Here is a 19,194-nt window from a genome sequence, read left to right as displayed (position 1 = left end):
AAAGAGCATTTGATTAATTCCAGAAGAACATCCTCAAAGCTAATTCCAAGGAACTACAAAGACAGGCCAGCAGTTTATTAGGGGAAGGTTAAAAGTTCAAACAAGTAAAAATGTGTAAGAAAGAGCAGAAGAATAAGGAGGCAAATGAACAGTAGTCTTGGCCAAAGTACAAAAAAAGTTTAGAAGGTTAAAAGGAGAAAAAGAATAGATATAAAATTCAGGTCAAAGAACCTTCAGAAAACTTTGAAGATAAGGAGAAAGTTTCTACATTTTACTTACAAATAGAAATCAGTGAAATCATAAAAGTGCTGAGTAGCAGGATTTCACTGATAAAGAGAACTGGGCAATGATTGCAGGAGGCAAAAAGACTATGTTATTGATTACACATATATAACTCATATCAGATTGCTTGCTGCTTGAGGAAGGGAAGGGAAGGAGAAAAATTTGAAGCTCAAAAATCATACGGAAATAAATGCTGAGAATTTAAAAAAGATACAAAAATGTTATAATGTACCAGATGATTTTGGATTAAGGACAAGAGAATCACTTCCAAATTACTTTAGAAGAATTGGAACCTAATCAGTCTGCACAGAGCCTGTCTGGTAAGAGGCAAACCTTATCTCCCCAAGGATCCAGAGCAATACATTTCCCTAGAGCTAAATTTAGACCCTTGCAGGGAATTAAGCTCTAGGGAAAGCTTTCCTAGGACATTCACCTTGTTAACAATATAGACAGAGAGAATGGAACTGCTTCAAGTTAGTTGCGTTTATTGAAAAGACAAGGGTTACTACTGAAGGTGAATCCAACTTTCAGGTTGGCTCCCCTAGTAGTTTCTTAGTTACTCTCCCATTGCTAGTTCTCTGAGAAGGAAATACATTCCAACGTTACCCCATAGATGTAAAAATAGATCAAAATTTATGTGAGAAAGTTCAGATAACCAGGAAGCAAGAAACATGACGAATGATGTCATAAATAAGTATTATAACTTTATTAAAATGAAAAGACATATTCAAAATAATGCAACAAAATGAATAAAATCCTTTATCCAATACTGTACACATGATGCAGAAATCAGTGCATTTTCTATCGCATGTTTTCACCTTCATTTAGTCTGTACTAAAATATAATAAGCTTTAAATAGCTCAAATAATATCATTCAGCAGTTTAAACTGTAAACAGCTTCTTTTTACTGTTAGGAGAACTTCATGAGCACCTTCCTTCTGTGCTTCTCCAGAGAAGATAAATACACTGAAAGCCCAAGAGAAAGGTGGGCACAAGCAATGGGTGCAGACTTGGAAGCAGTGAATCAGATCTTTTGCTCAAGGTTTTACGTCAAGGGTGGAAAAGAGGCCCTTGCGACCTCTTGTATTAAGACGTGCTGTGCTGTTGGTCAATGGAAGTGTTTAGCTTAAAAAGCACAACCACCTCCAGAAAATACTGAATAGAACACCAGCAACACAAGACCAGCTCGTGTTGTATTTCCGGTTATTAATACAGTCTGAAGTTTAAAAAAATAAGAAACAAACAAAAACCCACCCACCCCCAAATGAGAAGAGATTCTGGATCTTAGTCACTGTTTCATTATTGGCTATTAATTGACAGTGTGAACACCTTGGTGCCTTTCCATCAGGGGAGAGGCTAATACATCCCACTGCCTTGGGGAGAGAAATTGGCATTTTTTCTGTAATGTGCTGTTTTAGTGGGTAAAAAAGAACTTAGAAGGCACCATGAAGGAAAAAAAAAAAGAAAAGTCTAATTCTACATGATATTACCTACTCATTTTGCTTGTTTTTTCATTTTTTCTAAGTGTGAGATATGTATAGTAGCGTAATATTTCCCAAGTGAGCTTTGAAAAGAAGCCAATAGGACTCGGCAACAATTTGTGAGATGGGCTAACCCATGTTCCTTGCTAAGAGAGGCCCAGGTTTCTGTGGAAAAGTCAAACTCAAAAAAGAAAAAAAAAAAAGAAATCAAATATCAAAGCCCCCAATCCCACTAAAACAGAACCTTCTGTGGTTCTGAATGAAACAATACTGTCCTTTCATTTGCTCAATTTTCAGTCTGGCAGCACAGTCTCATTTCTCCAGCTTGTATTTTTTTTTTAATTACTCTGAATATATATATATATTACTCTAAGATAGTAACTAACTGGTTAACCTGTAACTATGGTTATACCACAAGTTCCTATATAGATATATATAGATATATATATAGATATACATATATAGATATGTTTCCCCTCCCCCCAACATCACATCTTTAAATTATATAGGCTTGAATAGAAAGACTTTTCTTCTCAAAAAGAAAATTGAGGGATAGTCATAACAACACCTTACAGTTGGTTTACCACTTTCTCTTCAAGGCAGAGGGACTTCAGCTGTTTACTTTGCCACGAGGCCTTTGGTAGACCTCAGCAGAACCAGGGCCGCCACAGACAGCTCCCTGGGCTCGCTCTGCGCTATTGCTGAATGATATTCCCAGAATTTAGGGAGAAACCACATAAGATAAATGCTTGCGTTTCCCCTGGCCCTCGAGGTCCATTTTGGCTTTGGAGTCCAGCTTTTCTGTCACTGCAGCCACCCTGCAGTCAGTGGACGGTGGCTGAAGGGGGGCACTCGCAGCGCTGGTCTCTTCGGTCTCCCTAAAGAATTTCTCGAATCTGTCCAGGTAGGGCGGCCTCTCAGGTAGTAGGTAATAGTGCGTCGAGCTCACCTTCTTCCCATTCTCAATGATGGGCAGAATGCAAGGACCCTTGCTGGCGGAGCCTTCACTGTTCTGTCTCTGCAGCGCTTTGCTGCTGACGTATTTGGGGTCGGGGGCGAAGCTCTGCGTGGGGGGCATGACCCCATTGAGGTAAGACGGGAGGCTTTTAGGACTCGGCGTGCGGGAGTTGCTCCGGGACAAAGGTTCTCGGGGCGGCACCTTAGGGGGCCTGTCTTCATCGCCGTACGTGCTGGAAGTCACTTCCGCGGACCACCTTCTGTAATCTGGCTTCAGCGGCCGGGGAGGGATGGGAACCCTGGGGGGGACTTCGGGTTTCTCTTCGTCGGAGTTGGGAGAAGCCCGGTGTAAGTGGCTGGCCAGCCTCGAGGCCGGCTTGTGGAAGGATCCGGCCGGGCCCGAGTGGGACCTTCGCAGTTTCCGATGGGACTGCTGAAGGAGAGGAGTTGAGTTCTGCACGTCAGCGCTCGGCTCCGAGGGCTGCCTCCCCTCTTCGGGAGCCGGGGCATCAAAGTAGGCATAATTGATCTGCCCGCAGCCACGGAAGCTTCGCCTGCCCGGAAGCCCGTATTTGAAGACAGAAAGCGTACAGTCTTCTAAGAGGAAGTCTGTGTCTGAACTAGTTAGAAACTCTACCTCACAGTCTGTGTCATCCGGAGAAAAGTCCTCCGAGATCGGCAGCGGGGGCAGAGGCCTGGAACCCCGCTCACAAGGAGCCACCGAGGAGAAGAGGGAAGGCCCGTTTCTGACGGGCGTGAGCGGGGGGCTCTTGGAAGCGGTGCAAAGCCCGTTCACAGAGAGCTTCTTCACGCCACAGACCACCCGGTCCTCTTCACTCTTTCCAAAGTGTTCGCTGGGGGAAATGAGGAGAGGAGGCAAGCCGGACTTCATCTGCGACGGAGTCCTGAAGCAGTTTTCAGCAAAGCAATGGCCATTCACCGGGACAGGTTTTGAAATGTGCCCTAGAATAAACAGGAGAGGTTAATGCCAGATCTCGTTCTCCCACTGCGTGGGGGAGCCGCGGCTCCCTACACCCTGGGCAGCTTTCTGCCTAACCAAACACCTCCATTAGTGAAATGCTTTCCCGGTGTAACCCTGAGAACACTCATTCAACGACGGGTGTAATTAGAGAACAGAAGATTGTTCATGTGCATGAACTGGTTCAAAGAACAAATTATCTTCTCTATCTGCTTTTGGACATGAGCACGGTGCACACCCACACAGCCCGGGCGAATGGCGTGACGTGTGCACAATCCGCAGAGGATGAGCAGCATATAATTTGTATGAACGCCACGCCGCAGCAGCCTCGCCATGTCAGGAGAGTGACAGCAGGGCAGGAGGAGATAAGGAGAGGAGCCGGCTGCTCCGTCAGGGACTCCTGGGCTCAGCTCTGGACAAACCTGCCACCCAGCAGGTTCACACCAAGGGCCCTCTCCCCCATTTCTTATTAATGGAATAAACCAGCCCCGCTTCCGGCTGCAGCTCTCAAGATGCAGGCCGGCCCCTTTCCCCCGAGGAGAGGAGGTTGCTCATCCGGGCTCCTTCCAGGCACTGGGACAGAATCCCTGATTCTAACATCCTGGCTTCAGACTCGGCGGCTGCAGCAATTAAAAAGCTAGCTCAGTGAACCCTGCTATGGGTGCCGGGGCCCCTTAAGGGGAAGGGGAGCTCCTAGAGATCAAGGATCATTCAGACTTTTTATTTTTTCCTTGGTGCTGGCACCATATTTGACACATAATGAGCATTTAATAAATGGTTTTTCTTTTCTTTAAAAAAAAAAAAAAAAAAAAAAAAGCAATGTTTCCACCCAACTATTGCCACTAGAGGTCAGGCGACCGTTTCAAATGTTTCACACTGTTCCTCATTTTTTTTCACATGATGCCACAGGACAAAACTCTCTTCAGGCCAAACATCATCCCCCCATGCTTAACTCCACCTGACTCCAACTTTCAAAAGAGATACCTACCGAAGGTTGTTAGGTGCTGCTGGGTGGTGGAATTCAGGTTGTAGGCCATGGTTATTGGGTCAATATTCAAAAAGTTGCTAAAAAAAAAAAGAAAGAAAAACATGTCTCGATTAGTCACAAAGAAGCAATCGAGGGCGCTGGAGCTCGGCGAGCAGGCCTGGTGGATCAGGAGGGGCGCCCTCCCCACTTACTTCTCAAACCCCTTGCGGTTTCCCCAGCAGCTCTTCAGACTTCCCATGGCTTGGCCATTCCGCAGAAATCCAGTCTTTAATGGGACTCTGATTTCCTGAGCAGCAACTCCTGCTGTTGACATTGTGCTTTATTCTCGGGGCCTCCAAGCTTTTGCAGCTCAAGGATTCTGGTTAACCAGCAGCTTTCATTCCCTAGGAGAAGAGAGAGAAGTGAGAAGGGGAATCACCAACAAAATACAGCCCCTGTTTAAGGGGTTCTGAATTTTTTCAGGGGGAAGCACTCAGGGACAGATGCTCCAATAACTGCCCAAGAAATCCCAGGGACTCGCTTCACAGCCCAAGCTGCTGGAGTGTGTGCAGTCAAGACCACGTTGGTAGACCCCAGTCCCAGCAATGTTTCTGCAGAGGAGAGAGGCCAGAGGGAGCGGAGCTGAAGCCAACAAAAGCAGGCTTGACTGCAAGGTTGGATGGGGCAGATGGCAGCACGACGGCCCTGCTCACTTCCAGCCAAAGCACACAAGCCTTTGTCCAACCTGGGAGAAAAGTCCCTCCTGCCCTTCTCCTCCTCCCTACCCACCTGAAAAAGGCCTTTCACCTCAACATCCTCCAGAGTACCCTTAGTCAGCAGCACCTTCTCCCAAATACCCAGACACCCTAATAACTGTGTGACCCTCAGCAAGTCCCACAACCTCCGCAGGCCTCAGCTTCCTGGCCCCTACAGCTCCAGGGCTAAGACCTGATGTCCAAAGTACAGACCCAGGGCGACCTATGCAAAGGCATTTGACTCAATATTTGTTTGGGCCATGGGTGTGGGAGAGGTCAGTTGTCCACTTATTTCCTTACTCAGAATTAGTGTTCAATCACGTCTCATTTTACAGGTGAGGAAACTGAGGCAAATCGGGTACCGTGATTTGCCCAGGGTCTCACAGTTAGTACATGTCTGAGGCTGGGTTTAAACCCGGGAAGCCATCTTCCTAAGACTCCAGGCCCGGTGTCGCCCAGCTGCCCCCTTCCTTAAGATACCAGTGACTATTTCTGCAGACCGTCTCGTTTCCAGGATCCCGTGAAAATCAAGTTCTGCAAGTTTACTGGCTTTAGAAGAGCTCTACTATTCAGTGACCTGCTCCTTGTTCCCCTCCCCCCTTTAAAAAATAAAACCACACAGATGTAAAAGTACATTCTTCACATTCTCCCTGGTGGAATGCTGGATAATTCAGGCCTTGCCTAGCTCTAAGGCATGAATTACATAGGATAGAAGTAAACTTTGCCTAATGCAGGGGTTCCCAAACTTAGGAGAGGGGTCCATGACATCTCTAGGGTCCCTTTCAAACTGGCCCTATCTTCCCATGGCTCCCCGTTCCTCAAAATCATTTCTTCAATGTTCACCAGTGACCTGAAAGGTGGGTTTATTCCTTCAGTCAGAAACATAAGCACCAACTGTACTGAGCGCCTAACGTGTAATTATTTTATTATCTAAAGGCCTTCAAAATGTTTTCACCTCCTTCTTTCACATCAGAAGGACTGCACGTAGGCCGGTGTTCTAGAAGTCAACAGAAATCAATGAGGGAGCGAGCCAGGAACCAGTCCTGTGCTCCATTTCAACATAAGGCCTCCATGAAACATCAATGTTACTCTTCCAAAGGCGGATCTGAGTGAGCTCATTGCTATGCAAGGTAAAGATCTGAGCAATGTTTGGGAAAGAAATGTGTATTTCCCCCATTTCATTGCCCAACAGATCCCACTTGTTAAAGCAGAGTGACCAAGAATTCAGTTGGATGAGGTATGTGGATTAATAGTGGCTTGTGGATTCTGAGGAAATGGGTTTTCTCGCCATTTACTATTTCTTGAGTCAAATGAGGCTGGAGAAAGCCAGAAAAAAAAAAGGGAAAAAAAAAAAAAGCCACCCATTTTCTCTCTCTCTGTGTCCTCAGACCAGCTGTCAGCACATTAGTCCTAAATAGTCATATGGTGGTTTTTCTAAGCATACTACAAGCACTGGCAGGAGCATAGGGAAAGTATCTGTGGTAATATAAAAATGAAAGGCAAGATAGGAAGGAGAATATGGTCTTTAAGTAGTTTGAAAGCACCCGTATGAAGATCACTCATTCAGATTACAGGAAAAAGCCTGAGGCGCTTCTGGGAGGCCCAACCCCCACCTGTATGGCCGCCAACAAGCACTCCTCGTAATTACTGTGTGTCAGCCTCCTAATGCCATCTAAATCTTAGCTTTCAACAGAATGATTGTGTAACTATTCCCTGTTCTGAAATTGCCTTGGAATTTTAGGCTTACATTTCAATGGACACTTAAAACTATTTACACATTCTAGGAAAAGTTATTTTTCAATCATTGTTTCCATCACTTACTTGTTAGCTTTCTGAAGGGAAAAAAAAATTTTTTATATATAAAAGAATTGTATTCACTGAGCCAGCTCCCTCCTAACCACAATAGTGTCTTTGTGTATTCATAGAAGGTTGACCTGCCTCTAAATTTCAATGGGGAATTGTGAATGGGCCGTGTTATGAAACTGTCCGAACTTCCTACTTGCTTGAATGGCAGACGTGAGGAAGGCAATATAATTGCATGTTCTCCTCAAATGGAAAATAGCCTTGGATTGTGGACTCAAAAGGACAATTTAATTTGGGTTCATCATTGATTATAAGCTCCCCAGGGTCAGGGCCATATTTCATATATATATATATATATATATATATATATATATATATATATATATATATATATATATATTTTAAATCCCTCTCAGAACCTAGCACATAGTAGGTGCTAAATAAATATATCATAGAATGAAACAGATGGAAAAGATCTGAGACCACCTAAGTTAGACAGGTGCAAAGCCCAAGGCTCAGGCAAGTTAAGAGACTGCCAGGTCACTTAGGTGGGATGTCAAGTCAAGTTTCCAAGTCTCCCCTGCAGTGAGTGTTCCTTGCACCACAAGGCTAGGGAACTTGAATTAAGATGAGCAACTGTTCATAATCCATTATTCATAATAATATAATTCAAAATAATCCATGTTCATAATCAAGTGAATCTCAAATTTAGGAAAGAACCAACCAAAATAGTGTCTAATTAATATCCATCAGAGCAGGTTCCTAAATGGTCCCATTACAAATTTAGTTCTGGTCTAAAATTCATTGGGGAAAGAATTTTAAATGACAACAAAAAAAGAAACTTGGTAGGGAAATTGACACCTGAAAATACACTATGTGCCATTCTACTGCTAAGAAATGACACCAATATAATTAGATTAAGAAGTGTTGGGCAGCACAATCTAGGTTCATGTCCAAATAATCCAAGGCACAAAAACTCTGGTTTCCTAAAAATTTACCAACTACTCTTGAACAACTTCATCAGGGTATTAAAAGTCCAGCAGATCCCAAGGTAATGCTGGGCAGTCAACTGAAAGCCATTCTGCAGTGGTGGTAGCAGTGGCTCTTTTAGATGAAGGGCCTCATCCCTGGTCATGCATGGGCATCCAATGGCACTGTGGAGAGCTGACCCCAAACTCAAACCTGCTTCTACCGCACCATCATCCACCATGATCAAAAAGACCCACAAGAGGGAAACACTATATAATCAGTCAAATTAAAAGAAAATTTGCTTCCCATTCTTGCCTCTTTCAATAATATTATACTAGGGTTTCCTGCTTTAGATGAACAGCTTTGTTATAGTCCAGGGAACCCCAAATATTGATGGAACAGAGAAAGTTTGGCCCGAAAAGGCTTTAAGCTGATAAGAATGGGAGGCTGTCAAGTAATAAGGGGCAATGATTCTAGGGAGGGTTGAATTTTACGGTTATCACTTATAAAATTCACCTATTGATTATATTTTTAAATTGATTTTCTAAATCCTAAAAATGGCATATTTTTGCAGACTGAGTCAATATACAATGACTTAAATAGGCAACCCCCCTGCTTAGAATCTTATTTACTTCCACTGCCACATCCTAGTTTATTTGGAGAAATGTGAAGGTACTACAAAGGTCATTTCCTGCTAAAAGAATTTCAGGCTTCCCTAATCTTTTGCTTCCTAGTAATAATAAACAAATATAAAAGGAATTACTAAGAATGTTTTACAATTTACAAAAGGCTTTCTTTCATCCTATCAATTCAAACATCTATTAAACCACCACTGATATGCAAGGATGTAGCTAAACACCGGAGACTGAAGTAAACAAAAATAAGATACCAAGAAACTTTCCAGAAGTTTATAATCTAATCAGTGGAAACTCAAAACTACAATGCAAATGAGGGAATTAGGGCCTAGGTGAGGTACAAGTGCTCTCTTCCACCTGGGGATATAGCAGGGGAAAACTTCAGGGAGAGGTCAACCATGCTCCAGGCTCTCAGATGGGAAGGCCTGGACTGGAATCTGGGGAGAGACTATGAACCCAAGTTCAAGAATACAATAGAATTTCTTTATTCTGTAAAAAAAAAAAAACAAAAACAAAACAACAACAACAACAACAACAACAAAAACTGAATAAGATGAACAAAGAGAAATAAAGTGAAGCAAGTAGAACCAGGAATCACAATATAAGGGATGACTACAAAGTAAGAAAGAAAAAAATAACAAAATGCTACAATGTAGTGATGATGATCTACTTTAATGCAGAAGAGAAGAAAGTGTATCTCCTCCCCTCTTAGTAGAGGTGAGGGGCTATGGGTCCAGACACTTGCAGGCCCTCTCTTGATTCTGAGTGTTCTGCCTCTTGTTCTTTATTATGGGGAATGACTTCTGGCATTCAAGGAGTGTAAGGAATAAAGAAATGAAAATCACATAAAATCCAAGTAATTTCAAAAATTAAGATATGCTAACCAAGAGGTTTCAATGTGGACAGATGTGGTGGACAGTGTGTATTCTTGGGATAAGACTATTGGCAAAGGCAGGCAAGGATGGGAAGGAGGGAGAATGACCCCTATCCCTGAGCAGGAGAGGAAGTCGGACTGTCAAAACCCAGGGTCTTCTAACTTCACATCCGGAGCTAGAAGATTCCCTGGTGGTGATCTAATCAGTCTTCCATATCACAGATGAGGAAATTGAGGTCTGGAGTCTATAAGTGACTTGCTCAGGGTCACAGAGATAGCAAATGGCAGTGTAGGGATCCAATCCCTATTAATCTGGCTCTAAATCCAATGTTCTCTCCATTATATATACCAAAGCTGTCTCCTTCAAGTAATTTTACCACTAGAAAAAAACAAAACAAAACACAAACTTAAGTCTGATATTATGCACCCACTGGGGGGAAAAAAAAAAAAAGATCATTTTAAGTTTATAACATTTAGAAAGCCCCCTTGTGAAGAAGGAACTGACAGGACTTTAAGACATTAACCTAGATTTGCTCACCTGGCCACCTGATCTCCTTAATGAATCTCCAAAGCAATTGGGAGGGGGAGGGACACATTTTTGTCACACAACTCATCCAGTTCTGCCCAGTGCTTCCTTATTTGAAAGTGTGATGTAATTTCCTCTTTTCAATCTGGTTTTAAAACCTGATTTCTGTTTATTCAGAGTGAAAAATGTTCTCCTCAGACTTTTAATCACTTATCTACAAAACTACCTCACCACCTATAGGAAATCCTATATTATATTTAAGGTATCATAGCTGCCTCCTGGAAAATAGGAGTTCATGTAGAAAAGAACTGAAGTTCCTTTGGACACAACAAATTCCATGGGTTTTTGATTCTATCAGGCTTATGAAAGCTAAACATTGCTTAAATTTAGGAGACCCAAGGTATAACCAGTAGTAGTTATTAATATTTGTCCTCTAAAAACTATTACGGAAGGTCTGTCTGTACAATGCAAAGGTTTAGATATTTATTTTTAAAGAAAAGATATTTAATAACTCTTATTTGTAGAATCAGCTCTACAGTACGAGCTGCTCCACTGAGAACCATGAAACACAGCTCAGAAGCTCCCTTTCTTCCTCGGTATCTTGGAGTTTACTGGCTAGATTTCTTTCCTTCCTTCCATTTTTTTCCCTTTCTTTTCCAGATTAAAAAAAAAAAAGCCATTCTTTGCCTCATTTTTTACCTAGTCTTAATCACTGAATGGGTAGTTGGTTACCTCAGTCAAAACTGAAACCAGTTAAGTTCTTCCAGTCATCTTGATCTATATCTGGCCACTGAACCCAGATGGTTCTGGAGGACAAAGTGAGACAGGTGACCCTGCACAACCCTCCCTCACTTAACTCCAGTTCCTTGCATGTCATGGCATCACCTTCCTGTAGACATGGTGGTCTGCCAGAATGAAGGACAAACAATATTTACAGAGTATTTTACATCTTGCAGAACACTTCCCTCACGATGATCCGGTAATATAATGTTGCTCATTTTGCAGAGGCTCAGTGGCTAGTTGGCTATAGTTGGCTATAATCAGAATTCAGAAGCTGATCTGAAGTCCAGGTAAGAGCTTTAACGGCACCACATCCGTTTTAATCAGAGCTCTGGATTTAAGCTCTATTGAGATTTTCTTTTAATAGCTAAATTATACTGGAGAAGTCTCCTATTAGTAGTCAGCTTGAAATGCCTCCTCTGTCTGCCTGCATTATACAGGACTTACTTAAATCCCTTTCCACTTTCCGTATCCTGGGTGGAAGGAAGATTTGTCAGAAAAGCCCAAGTTCTGGCTGGGAGGTTTTGAGTCTAGACCATAGGCAGCAAGCCCATCTATAATCCAAAGGTTAGCCTCGATATAATCCTTCAAGTGCCACAGCAATTTATGAAGGTCACCTAAGGTAAACTTATAGGAATCTGGATCTGTTAGAGAAAGAAACACCCAATTGGATGAAATCACCAATGTCTGAAATATACAAGTCTTCACGTCTTATAGTCCCATAGTGATCAGGAAACTTGAACTTGTGGTCATTTATACTTTTGCAGTCCTGAAGCTATTTTTCTTCTGAGATTTTGAAGCGTTACTATATGGTGTTGTCCCAAATTTACAAATGGGAAAACTGAAGCAAAGAAGGCCCAATCACATGCCTAGGACAAGAATCTACATCAGTTCGAGAATTCAGAAGCAAAATCAGCCAGAATCTACGAAGTCTGATACTGTTAACCACCAGATCATATAGTTTCCATAATTCTGAGAGATTTAAACTTAAGAGTTTTAAAGGCAATTTGTTTGCAGAGGTATTCTAAATTCAGTATTGGTCAAGAAAACCTGTGTTCGAATTTGTCACTAACTAGCACATCTATGGATGGATACTTATCCTTAACTTCTCAAGCTTGTTTTTTCATCTGTAAATGGGGACAAATAACATCCACACCTCCCAGAACTGTTAAAGCTTAAAAGAGAACACACATAAAGGGTATTCAGATTCCAAAGTACAATATTAAAATCAGCTATTAATAATTTTTGGAAAAAAATAGCAAAAAAAAAAAAAAAAAGTAAAATCCCTTGGTTTGATCATACTAATTAAACCATTATATAATGGTTTTAAATTCTATAGTCTTCTGTAATCAGCACACCACACACACACACACACACACACACACACACACACACACACACACACACACATACATGTCAGGATCAAATTATTATTTAGACATAAAAAGGACAAACAAATGAGATAACTGTAGTAAGGTCACTGCATTAGTTTTCCTTTATTCACAGCAGGAAGGGGACCTTAAAAAAACAACAACAGCAACTATTTTATCCCTAGATTGTAAAGTCCTTGTGGGCAGGAACTGAGCTTTATCATTTTATCTTATCCAGCTCTCATCTGACACTATATTTTGTACAGTGGCCACTTAAGTCAGTGAGCATAAAAAGAACTGATGCACGAAAGAACATGGGCCCTTATGAATGATCCAATGGGGACCGGCCTGGATGGGCCAGAGGCTATGTTGGTAACATGAGAAATCCTTGGGAATATTTTATAGATTATATCAGAATATGTTGCACAAAATTACCAGTCCCCTGCCTTTTCCCAAAACAATTTGTTATTTAATTTAATCTTTTAAAGTTTGTTTTATTTAAATTAATTTAATTTATAGATTATTGATACAAAACCATTCAGCTGATATTCTAGGTTTCCTATGAGTACCAAAGCAGATTTCTGGATTCCTCTCCTCTGCAGCTTTGTACAAGGTAATCTGACAGGAGGGGTATGTTATCTGAGTTCTGCAAGACCCTTCAATATTAGTAAGAGCTAGCAGAGACTGCCCTCTTTGGAATTTAGGGTCACCCAAAAGCTACATTTACTGAGAAGAATGAGAACAGCTAGGTGTGCAAATATAGTACCAACCCTGGAGTCAGGAGGACCACAGTTCAAATATTGTGTGATGCTTGAGTGCCTCAAAAGATAGGGAGGAAGAGAAGGGAAAGGGGGGAAGAGAGAGACCAAGAGAGACAGAAAGAGAAGAAAGGATACAAGAACTCATGAGAAAATTATTTCTGCGACAATACAATGTACAACTTTAATGGCCAGAAGAGATTTTTAATGTAGAATGCAAAACTGACTTGAGTAACATTTGATTCTCAGCTAATTGCTCTCAGAGATCACATAAGATTTGGGTTTCTTGTCACATGCCAGATCTAGACTTTAATTCTGATGAATGCATTAAAGTCTTAGCATGGTGCATTTTGGTATGGTGCAGGTTCCCCCTGGAACCTGGTCTACCAGGATTGAGTTACAAGATGTACCCAGGGGATTTCATTCTAACTGCACTGCACAGTATGGACCAAAGTTTTGCAAAATTCTTCGGAAGGACTCCAAGCTTCCTTTGAGACAAAAATATTCTTCCAGTGGGGCCCCAAATAGGGCTGCAAAAGTGGAATACTCGTCTCTGATGAAGCAGGTACTGAGAGTCCCACAAAGGGCAGAGGCAAGGGCCGATCAATAAACTGGAAGCAAAGAAGGGCACGCAAGTGGGTACGGGAGGATGCAGAGATGTGTGCCCAATGACAGGTTGGCTAGCTTTGCTAGATTAGCTTCTTCCTTCCCATCTCTTTTGAAAATCCTCATTACAAGGAATGAAGAGAAAGACACATATCTGAAAATGAATCAATAAGACACAACCCCCTTCCCCCCCAAAATGAATAACTAGTAGACAAATGAGTCAGTTCAGTCATAGAGTGAGAGCAAAGGATAACTGTAACCCACAGGACTGGGGAGAGAGCTGGGGGAAGGCTAGGTGGGAAGTTGAGGAAACACACACTTAAACAAATCTATGGAAGATTTAGAGCCCCTGGGGTGATTAGGCATGTGATAGATAAGGTGCTTTTTTCCCCCATAGATAAATGGCAAGGCCATCCCCTCCGGTTCCCAGTTCTTTGGCATCTCTCTAGGGTTCCGGATCATGATTAGATTCTACTCTAGTTGGGGACTGCACCAAAACCCAGTAGCTTCAGGGGTGGAGAAGCAAACCAAACTGCAGCCTTGCCTCTCCAGGCCCAGAGAAGCTAAGCAACAGGCCCAGAATCATCAGCGTTGGGGGTGGAGTAGAATCTGAATCTAGGTCTTGCTGCCTCCAAGATCAGCCCTCCCTCCACCATGCCAGGCTTTAATGAGATTAAATTTAGCCTTTGCTCAAGGGGGAAACTGGTTTAAAATTTAAAAACTAATAATTATTAGTCTCTGGACTTCCCTTACTACCAAAGAGTTTGAGGAGATGTATCTAGGTGTATAAAATTCAAAGAAATGTTAACCCTTGTTCACTGCCAGAATTGTGACCTAAATTAAGATTAGCACTACAGTCTCAAAACCTAGTATATGCACATAGATAGAAATACATATACATACATGGTATGTATGTGTGTGTGTGTGTGTGTGTGTGTGTGTGTGTGTGTGTATGTGGGAAAAAAACCTCCTCCTATAAATTACTCCTTGACAATTTCCCCTGAGCACATTTGGGCAAAAGAATTTAGTGACCTGTGAATGTGAAAGTGGCCACAGAGCAAGTCCACTTAGGGGAGCTTTAATACAAAGCTTACAACCCCAACCCCCAGCAACCTTAGACTAATGGTCTTTAATGGATGTCCTGGTACACTCCATGTTCCAGAACTGTCAGTGTGAAAGTGCCAAAAGAGCAAAATGGAAGAACTAATGGAGATACATGAATGGTGAGGGATTTAGATTTCCTCTGTTCCACGTACCACCAGACCCAAGTTATTAGAGAGCCACCCACCCTAAGAGGGAGCCTGAAAGTCTGCTTCACTTCCTGTAATTCACTTCAGTAAAACCTCAAAAGACCAAAATTCAAAGGATAAGGTACCCTAACCAAGGCCAGCTGCACTATTTCCTTTGACATTCTCCATCAGCCTAGGTGGCAATTAGAAGGACCACGAAATCCAGTTGTTTTTCTCTCTCTCTTCCCCAGTGCTTTCCACTCCAAGGCAGGCCTCGAATTTATTTAAAAAAAAAAAAATGCCTTCTTTCTTCTAAGGATCTGGGTCATTATTTATTTTTATAACATTCTATTTGTAGATGGTTAAAAGGAATTAGAGGAAGTTATGTGATGGCAGGCAGACTCACCCTGTCTCTCCCTCAAAAAACAAAAGCGTTCAGAACAGAGCCCCAGAACAATGTTTGTTGTAGACCCTGAGCTCTTAGAAAGCAAGAAGACTTATACCAGCTTGGAATGATCTGTGAGGTAACCGGTACAGCTGGAGGGCCTAGAGTGAGCAGTGGGCCTGGACTCAGGAAGGTGCTGTTCAGTTGTGTCGGACTCTGTGATCCCATTTGGGTTTTTCCTGAGAGAGATACTAGTATGCTATGGCTGGCCACCCAAGAGTCAGGAAGACCTGAAATCAAATGTAGCCTCAGACTCTTACTAGTTGTGTTGATCCTGGGTAAGTAACTTCACCCTCTCTGCCTCGGCTTTCTCATCTGTCAAACGAGGGTTTTCCCATTTCCCAGGGTGGTTGAATGGATCAAATAAGACAATAATTGTAAAGTGTTCAGCATAGTGCCTGACACACTTTAGATATTCTTCTTCCCATCTCTTTCCTTGAAGATAAAATAAAACCCTTTTCATAACTATTCTTCCCAAGTTCTATTTATACATGAATTTTGCTCTCCAGTCTTCTTTCATGATCAAAGGAAAGTTTGTTGGTATATGCACTCCCTCCACTGATACCAAATGTGACTCCTTCTCATTTAGAACAGACTTGTGATCCCCTGAACAAAATCAATGATAAAAAAAACTGACCACACCAAAAACAAAACAACAACAACAAAAACCTAAATCGCAACCCCAAACTTTCCTAAACTGCTTTGACTCTAATCCATACCATTAACGCCATTTTAGAGTTATAACTGCCCCCATAGCTTAAGACTTTTCTATTTTAACTACTTTCCTCTTGAAATGCTGCACAGGACTCTGAGATTTGGAGCTGGCTCTGGAGTTCAACCCAGAAATTTTACAGATGAGGAAATCGAGACAGAGTTGGGATTCAAACCAGGGCCGCTCCCCTCCAATTCAGCAGACTTTTCACTGTTCCATAATGCCTCTAGGTCCATCTCAACTGGGCTTACATTCAGGACCCTGAAGTCACCTGTTTGACCTGCTGCTAAAAGCCTATATTTATGTTATGTGAATAATGCCAGAAGAACACAAGGAGACTGTGTTTATCTAGGGAGTTATTCATTAGCTTTTGTGAAAGCCTGCCAAACCTCTCTGCCGAAGTGTGTTAAACTAATTCCAACGATGGAGCATCCTTCCAAATGATTTGGATTAACAGAAGTGTTGTTTCCTTAGTGTAGATACTAAGGCGATGACATTCCAATTCCTGGAATTACCCTGGGCACCACCTTTCCTCCCCTCAGTTCAGGTTCACCCTCTAAGGCAATCTGCCGGCATGTAGACAATCAAGTCCCATTTCAAGCACGTTAATTTGCACCTGTAATTTCAGTAACTTGCCTTTAAAGCTACTATTAGTGTGACCAAAAAAAGGAAGGAAGCATCAATCCAGTTTAACTTCTCTGAAATAATAATAGCATTTTCACACAAAAGTCAAGTCAAAGTGTGAAGACAAAAGTTGTCTATGGTGTGATTAGTCTTCGCTCAAGTAATCTATACCTTCTGTGATCAGAAAACGCGCTAGCCAAAGCCAGTCGTTTTTTAACCTTGCTGTTTGAATATTGAAAAATGGCCAGAAAGCTCTCAAGACTAGCTCATCTAGTAAAAGGCCATGGAAGGGAAGCTAGGTGGTGCCGTGGATAGAGCACCAGTCCTGAACTCAGGAGGACCGGAGTTCAAATCTGGTCTCAGACACTTAGTACTTCCTAGCTGTGTGACCCTGGGCAAGTCACTTAACTCCGTGTATTTTCAGGTCAGTCAAGTATTCTTTTTTTTTTTTTTTCTCTGAGACTGGGATGAGGGCCTGCCTCATGGAAAATTTAATTCCAAAAAAAATATTTATTGAGCTTCTGTTTTTTCCAGGGGACTCAAAAAGCCCAAAACATAGTCCTGGGCCTCAGGGAGTTTACCATCCAGTACATCTGATAAATTATATAATTTGTTGGTCCAACACCTCCAATCCCTTCCTCTTGGACACAATTAAAAATAAATGCATGCATGAATTGAGCTGAATGATGGGTACTGAATACCAATGTCAAAGACGCACGATAAAGACTGTATTTATTTGTGTTCAAATTTGCTATTATCTGGGAATGATCTCGGGTTGGTAGCATACTGGTAACCGAACGAGAGTCAGCATGTTGGAGGCAGCCAGCTCCTCTGGCTTTGGCCCGGTGCCAGATGCGGTGGATGTTGCTGAAAATGACATTCTAGCTCCAGGGAGGGCAATGTGCGTGTCCTGCTGAAGAGTGATTTCTGCCTAAAATTGCATTATCGCAACAATGTAAACAGAAAGGCAATAAAGGAAAGGACCAAGAAGTCTGGTTAGATAACGAGCTCCAGACCACGAAACTACTCAGGCTGCCCGCGCTCTTATGGCAGACTCACCAAGCCTTAGAGCTAGCTAGCTGCTCTCCTCAAGTGAGGGGGAAAAAAAAAAGAATTTTAACCTCACCTTTCTTCACCCCTGACAGTTGCCTAGAAACCAGTCCTGCCCTACCTGTGTTACAGGTGTACCTAAAGTCACCAACACACCTCCTTTAAAGCTACAGTCTCTTTTCTGACTACACTCGAGTTTATGACTAACAATCTATTCATATGTTATCAAGTACGAGACTTGTTTCTTTCAAGCAGTGATGAAACACTAATAAAGACTTAGCCAGCGCCGATCCTGCACCAGCACAGCGGCCGCCGCGCAGTGCAGGCTCCGGACCTCCAGACAGACACAAACAGAACACAACGCCCGAGGGCGGTCCGGCTGGGGGAGCAGCTCCGAGTCCGTCCCGCGGAAGCCCAGGGCCGGGGCAGTGTGGGACCCTCCGAGGAGAGAGCGGACAGAGGCGCGGATGCACGCCGGGGAGGGCGCGGGGGCACGCGGGCTGCTCCGAGCGCCCGCCCGCAGCTCCCACCGAGGCGGGATTTATGGGCTAGGAGGCGTTAGAGCAGCGCTCACTGCTATAAATAAAACCGTTCGGACTCCAGAAGGGTCCCCCCACGACCAGAGCGGAGCCGCTAGTCCGGGAGGGACCAGCGGGGGGAGCCCGGCGCCGGGGGTCGCCGGGGGGCTCGGCCGCCCGCTGAGTCCTCAGTTTCCCCGCCTGCAGAGGGAGGGGAGCCGGTGCAAGGCTGTGCAAGGCTGCGCGGGCAGCCCGAGAACAATGGTCAGAGGCGCGCAGCGGCGCCGGCCGGGAGGAGCCCCGGGCTCCGCAGCCCCCCGCGCCCGCCCCCCGCTCATCGCGCACATCTGGATGGAGAGCTCCCCCCCTCCGCCACATCTGGAGGGCAGTCAGCGCCGCCGGGCCCCGCGCCCCTCCTCCCCCCGGGCCGCCTCCGCAGCGCCGCCGCCGCCCTGCGGCCCCGACCCCAGCCCGAGGGCCCCCTCACCTCCGCGGAGCCGCGGCGGCCGCCGCCGCCGCCGCACGGCCGCCAGCCTCAGTCCCGCGCATGTCCGTCCCGGCTGGCTCAGCGCCGCGGACAGAGGGGCTGGGACATTGCGCAAGCGCAGACGCCGCTCCCTGCCCCAAGAAAAGTCCGCGTCGATTGTAAGGCTATTGAGCGCCGGCGCCGCCGAGCGGCTTATATAGCGAGGAGGCAAAAGGAGGGGGCGGGGCCGTGACGTGTAGCGCAGCCGGGCTCCTCCTCCCTCCCTCGGCGCCTCAGGAGCGGCGGCTTAAAGCGGCGATGCCGCGGGGCCGGCGCCGCGGTGGGGTCCGCGCCTCGGCGCCTTTGTCTCCGGCGGCTGCCGCGGTCCCTGCGCGCGGGCTCCGCGCT

The 19,194-nt window shown here is 44.1% G+C and overlaps 1 protein-coding gene across 1 annotated transcript; it reads right to left on the bottom strand.

Annotated features, from left to right (window-relative positions):
• Positions 1-966: 966 nt before the first annotated feature.
• Positions 967-18,980, bottom strand: ERRFI1 (ERBB receptor feedback inhibitor 1). Its single transcript, XM_074306353.1, has 4 exons — positions 18,808-18,980; positions 4,879-5,070; positions 4,688-4,764; positions 967-3,683 (listed from the first exon to the last, which is right to left on the bottom strand). Exons 2-4 carry the CDS (start codon positions 4,998-5,000, stop codon positions 2,485-2,487), a joined length of 1,398 nt encoding a protein of 465 aa, XP_074162454.1. The 5' UTR covers positions 5,001-5,070; positions 18,808-18,980; the 3' UTR covers positions 967-2,484.
• Between the last annotated feature and the right edge of the window lie 214 nt (positions 18,981-19,194).

The sequence above is a fragment of the Sminthopsis crassicaudata genome, chromosome 3, assembly GCF_048593235.1.
Source record: "Sminthopsis crassicaudata isolate SCR6 chromosome 3, ASM4859323v1, whole genome shotgun sequence".
In the NCBI taxonomy this organism is placed as follows: domain Eukaryota; kingdom Metazoa; phylum Chordata; class Mammalia; order Dasyuromorphia; family Dasyuridae; genus Sminthopsis; species Sminthopsis crassicaudata.
Note: the sequence above shows the minus strand (reverse complement) of the source record. Positions and strands in the feature narration are given on the sequence as shown.

Coding starts and splice junctions, on each gene's coding strand:
- ERRFI1 (XM_074306353.1), bottom strand. CDS start 5,000: ATGTCAACAGCAGGAGTTGCTGCTCAGGAAATCAGAGTCCCATTAAAG. Junction 4,765..4,878: donor AACCGCAAGGGGTTTGAGAA/GTAAGTGGGGAG, acceptor TTTTTTTTTTAG/CAACTTTTTGAATATTGACC. Junction 3,684..4,687: donor GCAGCACCTAACAACCTTCG/GTAGGTATCTCT, acceptor TGTTTATTCTAG/GGCACATTTCAAAACCTGTC.